Source organism: Meriones unguiculatus, chromosome 14 (assembly GCF_030254825.1).
Source record: "Meriones unguiculatus strain TT.TT164.6M chromosome 14, Bangor_MerUng_6.1, whole genome shotgun sequence".
Taxonomy (NCBI): Eukaryota; Metazoa; Chordata; class Mammalia; order Rodentia; family Muridae; genus Meriones; species Meriones unguiculatus.
The window spans coordinates 9,731,890-9,742,500 of NC_083361.1; the positions used below are offsets into that span (position 1 = coordinate 9,731,890).

General features: G+C 37.5%; 1 protein-coding gene across 1 annotated transcript in view; it reads right to left on the reverse strand.

The window, feature by feature from the left end:
* Positions 1-1,350: 1,350 nt before the first annotated feature.
* Positions 1,351-10,611, reverse strand: part of Uri1 (URI1 prefoldin like chaperone) — a 57,210-nt gene continuing 47,949 nt past the window's right edge. The window contains exons 7-11 of the mRNA XM_021632011.2: positions 8,683-8,851; positions 6,630-6,993; positions 5,032-5,171; positions 4,080-4,326; positions 1,351-3,012 (exon numbers count right to left, since the gene is read on the reverse strand). Of these exons, the coding sequence (XP_021487686.1) occupies positions 2,830-3,012; positions 4,080-4,326; positions 5,032-5,171; positions 6,630-6,993; positions 8,683-8,851 (1,103 nt within the window). The 3' untranslated portion in view covers positions 1,351-2,829. The remainder of the gene's footprint in view (positions 3,013-4,079; positions 4,327-5,031; positions 5,172-6,629; positions 6,994-8,682; positions 8,852-10,611) is intronic.

Genomic DNA, 10,611 nt, shown 5'->3' on the forward strand with positions numbered 1-10,611 from the left:
GAGACTACAAGGAACTTTGCACTAGAAACACATGCAATGCAGAATGCCACCCTTCATGTAAGCACAACCACGAGCACAGTAAACACCTGCGAATACCAAAAACCCTGAGTTTATAGCGATGTTTGATTCAGTCTAGTCTAACACCGATCGAGCCATTTCAGTTTGTCCATCTGTGACTTCTTTGTCCAACACTGAGAAACCTGACACACTTAAACACACGCACGCGCGCACGCGCGCACGCGCGCACACACACATTCTTTTTGTGCAGAAGAAATAAAGGTTGAATCAGAAACTGAAAGCAGGTTCCTTACAGTACGAAGAAGATTTGGGCAGAAGAAACCATTTTAATGAGACTGGCTGTTCACAGTCTCATGGTGGTGTAAGACAGTGGGAGAGCAGAAGGAAGAGTGGCACTTCTCTGCTATCTCTCACTCAGCTCTGACTCAGAATCGCATTAACTTTCACAAACTCTTTACATGCCTCCCATATAAACCATTAATTCAGCTGGGATGTGGAGGGAAGCCACGGGAAAATACAAAGAGCAAGCTGCAGCACGATCCCCGTGAAGGTAATCAAAGTGGGAAGGGAACACACAGAACAAATCAAAGGAACTTTGGGCACTGGTTTCAGTGTGTGTCTCACACCAGTACAAACAAGCACTACTCAAACTCCTTAGTGTGTTTCACACAGACAAGTGTATGTAAAAGCCAGGCTAGCTGATGCTGAAAAAAAAAAAAGTCACAAATACAGACAATCAAATGAATCATGCAGCCTCAGATTGCAACCAAGTCTCAGTGTAAAGTTTTAATAAACTCAGATATTAAAATATGTATCTGTTAGTGTACATACATGCATAGCTCTGAAGAATGAATAGGCCAAGCACTGACCTATAAAAAATAAACACATGTAAGCAGATGTTGATCTCTAGGTACCACTATCTTAGGAACAAGAGCTCATTCCAAGGCTAGGACAGAAGAAAAAAGCAGAACATGAGCCTGTAACATTTTGGTGTTCAAGAGCAAAAGCATTCAAGAGCAAAGAGAACTTAGTTGAATGCAAGCCTGTGGACCCAGCCCCTGAACCCAGGATAGCAGGACTTCAAGTACAAAAGCAACCAGGGTGACAATCTGCCTCAAAAAAATAAAGTTTACATTCATGCAAATGAAAGTATAGTTTCAAGTACAGTTTAAAACTGTTTAAGACTGACTGATACTGAGTAATACTGTATTTCATGTGGGTCTTCAGCAGAAAACAAAAACGCTGTTGGACACTTTCCTTCTACCATCGTCTCGTTCTATAAAAGGGACTTACTTGAAAGAAGGTACACAAATACATAGAGCAGGCTCAAAATAAGTTCATGAACATGGAAAGTTATTTAATGACAGCACACTTGAAGTTACACGTCTGAAGATACAACAGTCCTACAAGGAGGCTTGTATCTGGAGGTTAGCACAGGAAGCCTAGCATAAGTGGCAGGTAAGAAGGAACAAATGTACCTAGAGTGAGTATGATGTGATAGTTTGGTTTAGGAGTGGGTGATTAGAAAGAAAAAAATTTTAGTAGAAAATGTGTACAGATGATCAACACTGGCTAGTAAAAGTCTTTCAAATTCAGCCCCCATTCTGAATTACCCATTAACTAGCCTGGATTCAAGCTTATCCTTTTATCATTAAAATATGTATTTCATAAAACTTTGACAGTGGCACTGTTCTAGTTACAGCTTCAACTTTTCTAGGACATAATTTCACTTTGTTTAAGCAAGAATTCATTAAAGAAGCTATAAATAACCTTTAAATATTTAGCTATGAATAGAGGGTAGACTGGGGCTGATGGCTTATTTTAGTACAAATGCAGAATGCTATGTTTTAGCATGCATCAAGCTAATGATCAACACTTGCACTGTAATGGTCAACCAGAGACTGAATGTCTCTTTAAGGAGTGTGGCTACAAATAATTACAATATTTTATTTTTTGTTACTGGTAGCAAAGCAACCTTGAAGAATGAAAATATAAGGAAGATTGAAACATTAAAAAAAAAATCTTTATTTAAAAAAAAATTTAAAGCATCTAGACAAACTTTTCTCTCCCAAAGGATAATCCCAGTGAAAACTATATGCAGGGGGAGAGAGAAGTGCTTGTGAGACTTTAAAAATTCAAGAATCTGTGGCATGGCCTATATAGCAAACACACAAATCAATGACATTTTTATACACAATTCTAAACCAGGAAGTTCACAACATTTTAGAAACCAAGTTTCATAAAAATTTTAGTTGCAAAAAAAAGTTGTACAAAATATTATTCTCCTAGTGAAATTTTCCCATAGGGTTTGTGTAGCCTCTTGCCTTAAAGACCACAGTATAACATTCAAAGAAAGTTTTTCAAAGACCCACCTAGCTATAAAACCTACAAGAGATGTAGATTTTTTTAAAGTGCCTTTAAAATGTAAAAGCAAAATAATATAATTGTTGAATCTATTTGAAAATTTTTAAGTTTCTTTAATATGGTCCATATGGCAAGCACAACATCACAGCTGGTACAAAACTGCCTATGTTTAGTTGGAAACACAAAAACAATGCATGACAGTATTCTTTGAAAAGTAATTCGAAATGCTACTACTGCATCCTAAGGCCAATTAGACAGTATTCAGAGAATTAACAAAGCCAGCAGAACATTACAGCATTCAAACATTTACTTTGACTTTTTAAATGTGACTGAAAAAGGTGAGAGCACTGCTGTCAGGCGACGTGGGACACCTTTCCAACTCCATGAACCAAATTTGCTGTGTTCTACAGTGCAGCTGGAGCTGCAGAGGTGAAGCCCATCCCTTCTCTAGCTTTTCTGCTGCAGCCTGGCAGCTCTGAACTTCGAAACCCTTTTTGCAGGCTCTTCTGATGCTTCTGACAGAACTTCTTTTCGTTCTGGAATGGTGGGTAGAGCATGATGAGCAATGGCTGAGTGTGATACTAAGGAGGGTGATAAAAATTCTTTTTCTATTACAGTTCCCGAAAAAGCCTATAAGACAAAAGTATATGGTGTTAAATATAACTAAGATGCACACAAAAATCTTTACCCTACATTACCAAGACTTTTCTTTTTAACTAAAACTAAAGTAATAAGAATTTTGTATAATAAACATCAAAATACTAATTACTCAGAGAAACCAAGTAACTTTTTTTAATTATACCATCAAATATAAGGAATTTTTTACAATGGACAAATAAGAAAATGAAATTTAAATAAGGCAAGGTGGCACACACCATTAATCCCATTACTCAGGAGGCAGAAGCAGGTAGATCTCTGTGAATTCAGAGGCAGGTTGGAATACAGGGGAAGTTTCAGGTCTACACAGAGAAATCATGTCTCAAAAAAAAAAAAAAAAAGAAAAAGAAAAAGAAAAAGAAAAACCCACAATGTAAAACAATGATGTAAAGCATCTCTTTTATCTGGGAGAATACAAAATGACAAATAAAAAGTAACCCAAACAGCTACCTCATTTATATCCAGTTCTCTGTGAGCCATCTACTTACTAAACACAGAAACTACAAGGATTACAAGAATATGAAAGACAGACTTCTGTCCAGGCTCCCTTGCTTCCCTGCTGCCTGACAGTCAAAAGCTTCACCAATGCTGACATTTCTTTTGGGGGGCTAATCTATACAAGTTTTTAAGTTCTTTATTGCACTTTGCCTTCATTTAAAAAAGAAAAAAATCAATAAAAAACTAAAAATCAAAGGTGCTGAAACTAACGTGAATCAGAACAGCTTTAAAATTCTAAGACAATTCAATGGTATAAATTAAACGTCACAAAAAAAAGGCTCTTTCATTGTTGCTGTTTATGAAACTTAACACAATCAAAACTTACTATGTTCAACTGAAATGAGACTAAACGACATACAAATCAACAAAATGCCTTGAAGTGTCTTTTCATATCAAGAAAAATGAAAACCAAGGAGTCACTTTTTTAAAAACTATCTAGTATTTGCAACCTCTCCCCTCCTAAGAATTTAAGCATAAAAACTGAAAACTTTAAAATTTAAAGAGCGAGCCTGTGAAATATGAAAAAGAACTAAGATACATACCTCAGAAACTCCTGAGGAGGGCAAAGGCTTCTTGGGGTGGTTGTCTTGGAGTTCTTCCAAAATGCTCCCACTGGCATCACTACATGCAGCCTCCTCAGAGCTCACGCTCCTCAGAATCCCCCGCCGGTCGTCCACATCAGCAGCACTGCTCTCACTCGTATCGCTGCAGACACTATTCTCTCTGCTGCGAGACTTCAGAATTGACTTCCGAGGAATATACTCTCCATTCACAACATCCACAAAGACTCTACAGCAGTCAAGAAATGTAACTTCATTTTAAAGGCTCATAACTAAGAAGAACTTCACAAAGATTTTTTTTTCTATAAATTAATCTAATTTTTTTTTTTTTAATGTTTGAGTCAGGGTCTCATGCAGCCTAGGCTTACTCTTTCCTCCTGACTCTGCCACCTTCACCTCCACGTCTCACCAAACTCCATTTAGTCTTCTTGCTAAAATGTCTTCTCTAAATATGTCACATTCAGAGTAAGTTTACAACTTCACAAAACACACTTTATGTTACTTTCAAAGCTGAGTTTGGGGCCCCAATAAAATAGTGTGTAATTTGTGGATATGTTCCAGATAAGAACAGCTTGATCTTCCAAAATAATTTATACATACCCTACTTTAAAACATCAGAAATTTTCACCAGTTTGCAAATATGGGTCATAAAATGGTACGCATTTTCAAACTGGACAGTGTAACAGAACAAACTCATGACAGCTGTGGCAAGCAAGTTCTACATGGAACACCAAATTCTGATTCCCCAGTGACATATGAAGAGGACAAAGAGGAAGAAACCACCCAGGACCCAGGTCCTGGGTGGCAGTTAGGCTCTCAATCTCCCCCAGCAGACTACCTTAGTCTTTGGTGAGAACCTCCCAATCAGCCAGCCTCCTGCAAACTAAAACAGAAGGAAAAGTCCACAGACAGACCATCCAAGACCATCACTTACCTGTAAATATCAGCAGGGCTCCTGATTGCAGGCAGCTCATGAGTAGCATGGCTGCCAGCACTGCTCTTTCGTTTTCGTTTGGCTTCCTCTTTCTTTTCACTGAATTTTAAAGTGGTATTTTTCCCAGTATTTATTCGAACCTAAAATTCACAAGAAAAAAAAAAAATCAAAAACTTAAAAAAAAAAAAATTAAGTCCCACAGTAAAACAAATTACCAGCAGCAGACCCTGCTGAAAATCTTTGGCACTAAAATTATGTATGTGATCAAGATTGACTCTTTTGCACACTTCTAGAATACTACATCTTCAACAGCCTATTCTAGCACCAGGTTCTTTACCACTGTATGCAAAGCAAAATACATTTAAACTAAATTCTATACTGACCATAAACTTTGGTCCCCTTGCCTTCAACATTGCATGCATTTGTGTCTTAATCCATGTGCTGCTAGCCTGAGTCACAAGGGCAGCAGGAGATAACACTTAACTATCTAAAGTGCTTAAGTACTGCTAACCTCAAGAAACAAATCAGACTAAGAAAATGCCAAACGTGCTCAAGACAGCAGTCTACTCTTCTGTGGCGATATAGCATTTATATTGCACTTTCCAATAACAGTACTTCTAATGGTATTTGTGTCTGTCTTTATCTAAATAAAAACAAGAAAAAAAAAATTCGTAAAGCCTGGAAAAAAAGACATCAAGAATGCTTCAGTTTCAACCATTCCCAAAATTCCAAAAACACTTTAGCTTAATGTATTAGAATTAAGAAAAAAAATACATGTAATTATTTCACTTCATAATAGGGCAGGGACAATAAAAGCCTAAAAAATATCAAGTAAGCATTAAAATCTTGTCTCCTTACATAATAATCAGGTATTGTAGACTGCCCTACTGACCAGCAGGGAGCCTGTTCGCTGCTGACCAGCTCTGCCTTATAGGCTTTCAAATTCCCTAAAACACAGAACCCAAGGCCCTCAGCACAGTGCACAAGAGCAAATGAAAGGTGGTCCGGGATGGAGAGATGGTACTCATCCTTCATCCATTCATAGCTAGTCCACTTCACCCATTTTAAACACTGGGCTCCTACAGTCAGGTATGGTAGGCTTTGTAATAAAGCAAAGTTTGAAAAGAATTCTATAGTCAATCTCGGCTCCGAAATGCTAAAATTCTAAATCCATTACACTACACATCTATATTTGTCAAAAAAAGGACCCAGTTTTCATTCCACCCAACACCAAATTTCTCCTTGTTGCTCAGGATACCAGTACTCATTTGACACCCACACAAAAACAACAACTTGGTGGCAAAAATAATTAATTAATTAACTAGTCATACAGCCAATTTCATATCTGAAAGTAAACCAGGAGAGTCCTGGATTAAGGCAGATGAGACCTTCTATTCAAGTGTGCATTTAGTGTGCCTTCTGAGAATGACAGACTACCATCAGTAACTAATTACTCTTTTAAGATGAACTGGTCAGATAAAAGGAAAAGACACTTTTCCTGTTTGGCAATATCAACAATCTTAATCACTGTTAATGTCTTTCTCTCTAAAATACAGATGAATGACACTTAATGCCAAAAATATTAGAAGTATACAAACCCTTTTAGGTTCAACAGTATGAGAGAAATATATTGTTGGTATAGAGTTATCTGCTGAAATAGTGTGGTCATTTTCATTATTATCATCATCACCATTATCTTCATCATCATCATCTTCTTCTTCTTCTTCATCATCTTCATCTTCTTCATTGCTGTGGTAAGAATTTGAACCATTCACTGAACAGTTCAAATGACTATTAGCTTGACCATTAGGGAGTCCTGATTGTCCAGCATTCCTACAACAGTTGCTGGGGGGAAAGGAGTCTGTCACTGGAGGCACCACATTCACACCTGTGCCTTGATCTTCCTTCTCCTCCTCCGAAGACACTGTGTCTTCTCCATTTGCAATGACAGTGTCAGGCTTACTAAGTGAAGAAAAGAGAGTATTAGTAAGATCAAACAAATACAAAGAATCGAAACAACAGCTCTTACAAACTTCAGCAAACTCTAGCTACTCAAACATAAGAATTCACAAGATAAATATATATTTTTATATGTGGACATTGGCTAGATGTAGCACAAATACAATATAATTAAGAAATTTGGCAGGCATAGTGGCACACTGTCTTAAATACCAGTACTTGGGAAGCAGAGGCAGTTAGAGATCTGAGTTCAAGGCCAGCCTGGTCTACATTGCAGGACAAGTTCCAGAACAGCCAAGGGTAACACAGAGAAACCCTGAGGGAGAGAGAAGGAGGGAGAGAGGAAGGAGAGAGGAGGGAGGAAGAGAGGGAGAAAGAACAGGCAGGCAGGCAGGCAGGCAGGCAGGCAGGCAGAAAGATAGATAATTTATAAGATGGTGCCTACCCTATTTCCTGAGACCACTCCTGTTACACAGGAGTTCTGCTCATGTTCTTTTTCCCCACCATCACCTCCCTCTCTTGCAAGCTCCAACCTATGAATTTATAATAAAGATCCTCTCTAAAACTAAAAATTTGTTTTTAAAAATAGGTATTCTATTTTTAATAACAGAAACTAATGCTCCAAACCCACAAGCTATGATATACTATTGTTTTCTAATGTTGACCTCGAATTTAACAGTGTGTTCTGGAATTTTTCAAGACAAAGGATTTCTACATGTGCACATGAACATACATTTACACACAAATGCACATTTCTCAGGCTTCATTTCATAAGGGATCTGAAGACCTTACAAAAATAACCGAACTGAAAATGCAGCAGAACTGAAATGACATCATGCAAAAATAGAGAGGATCATGACTAAGATTCCTAAATCCAGTACTGATTTTAAAACCTGAAAGAGTACCAGCGATCAAAAGGACCTAGCAATTCATAGGTGAAATGCTAGGGAAAATATTTTGCATTTTATGTCCTATTTTTCACAGAAACTAATTATGGTACATACACTAATGCGGTACATCATTTAAGCAAAATAATATAGGAACTTCTGTAGTAGCAAACTTCATATCGCACTCCGACAATTCTAAGTGAGTGCTAATGTGTATTTCAAATAGCAGTTTGGTGAAGCTTCTCATACATAGAACTACCTGACTAGATTACAAATTGCCTGCTCAATAAACACAAAGTTTGTAAATACAAGGACAAACATTTTACAGTATCAAATTTAAATTCAAAGCCACTTTTTTAACAAGTCACTCAAGGATAGAGTATTATCCTGAGAACACTATAAAATTATATCATTTAAAATTTGTTATTTAGGAGTGGCAGCTGTGGCACTGTAGAATGCTTCTCTTAAAGGATAAAGGCATTAATTAGTTCAAACCTCAGCAGCTCAAAAAACAAACTTTGGTCACCTTTAAGTTTTCTGTTAATATTTAATGCAATCACTGACTATCAAGTATAATTATTTCATTATATATTATATATGAGATTTGAGTAACACAAAAAAGAGATTGTGATTTTCAGTGTGGGTATTTTCCTAAAAGGAAATAGTCTACAAAAATAATATTTATCTGAGGGCAAAAAGACTGCTGATATTTCTACAGTTTTCTGCATTTTCTTCAACGAGCACACACCATCTTATGAACAAGGAAAGAAACATTCTCTTGGAAAACATATCAGTCATTAAGCACCTATCAAGTTCACCCAGCAATTCTTCTTGTCTCTCTAGCTCTTCAAGTCGAGCCCATAGCTCCTCATCAGCAAGCATATCCTTAGCTTTTACATCATTTTCAAAATCTGCTTCAAAAATATCTGAAGTTTTTGGTTTGGAGTGAGGTTTATGAGCAATTCGTTGTTTTCCTATTTTAAAAAAGCAAAGACATGACTGTTAATAGTCTACATGAGAAAGGCTGGAGCCAATGAGACCGTTTGGGAAAGTGTTGAGGAAGGGGTGGGGGGGAGCTTCACCCAATCAGCTCATCTCCTGACCTGCTCAGTCAGTCTAGATGAGTGTGCTTCGCTCACCTTAAAACAGTAGAAGGGGCTGCTCTGGGGCTTCAACACCACACAAGCACAAAGTCACAATGCACCCAGGTTACAATGCACAAGTCCACCCAAGTAATACCCACTCACCACCGAGCTCGAGGGAATCCAGTTACGAGAGTGATGTAAAACACCCTGCCATGGATACTTCAAGCCTAAGGCACTGCCAAGAATGCATATCACAGGAGGAATTGATAAAGGCTAATCTCTGGGAAGTTCTATTATAATTTTATATATGAACAATGCTGTCTTTTAAATTGCTTTATTTTATTTGCAACTGTCAAGTAGTGGCAGGAGATAGATCAAATATGAACACAAAACTATCTGCTTTTCATTTAAAAACAGATTTTTCTTAATAAAGCAAATTAAAGTTTTGAAGGCGGTAATGAGAAGTCTAAAGTACTATCCATTATGAAATATTATTCTTCCAGATGACCTCAACTCTATCCTACATTCAAATTCCCATCTCAAATAACAAATAAACTTTTATGTAAAATGTGACACACAGTAGACCTGAAGTTTTCCTTTTTGTTGTTGCTGTTGTTGTTATTGTTTGGTCTTTTTTTGAAGACAGGGTCTCATTATTTAGTTCTGGCTGGCCTAAAAACTCATAGATCCATTCTTCCTCCACCTCCCAAGTGCTGGGATTAAATGCCCATGGCTGACTGACCTGAAGGTTTCTCAACTTAAAAACATTGACATTATGTGTGATTGCCAGTCTTTGGGCAGTTCTAATTCCACAATGGTAACAATGTTTATGTTAGAGATTTTTAGCTCCTACAATTCTTCACTGGTCACTCCAAACAAAACTCTTGTATTTATTTCTGTGCTCTGGTATCTGCTTCCTCTACTTCACCAAATGAAGCACGGCCATTTCCTGACCTTTGTGATGTTTCAGTATAGGCACTTTGACTAGAATGTGACTTTTGTCAGTTATCTTTCCTTTTAACCAGTATGAACTTAAAAAATAGATGTTAGAAAGAAATGTCCTGCCAGGCAGTGGTGGCAAAGCCTTTAAATCCAGCACTCAGGATGCCGAGACAGGCAGATCTCAGTGAGTCTGAGGCTGGCTGGAGGTTTATACTGAGCAAGTTCCAGGACAGCCAGGGGTATAAGAAGAACTCCTGTCTTGAAAAAACAAAAGCCAAAAAGAAAAAAAAAAGTGTTCTAAAGTTGCAAATTACAAAACTCTTGAACTATTCAGGATCTTAATACAAAACAATTGAAGGAGCTACTGTCTTCACTGGATAATCACAAATTTACAACACATTCTTGTCAAAGACATTTTACTGGATGTGCACACAACCACTGTAAGCATTGAGAAGTACAGGCTAAAACACATTGATAGTAATTCTTCAAACACACAGCCTAAAGCTTAAAGAGGAAAACCAACAGAAGACAGCTCCTGACTGGGCCAAGGTCAAATAAGGAAAGATACATGGCTGGAATCTGGGTCTCTTGGGTCTTAAGAGGTTTGGATCATTAGAGCTATGGGGGTAGAAAACAGTCAGGCAACGTACCACCTGAATAGATTAGTCAGAAAGCATGCTTTTAATCAAAATTCAGTTGCCCATTAA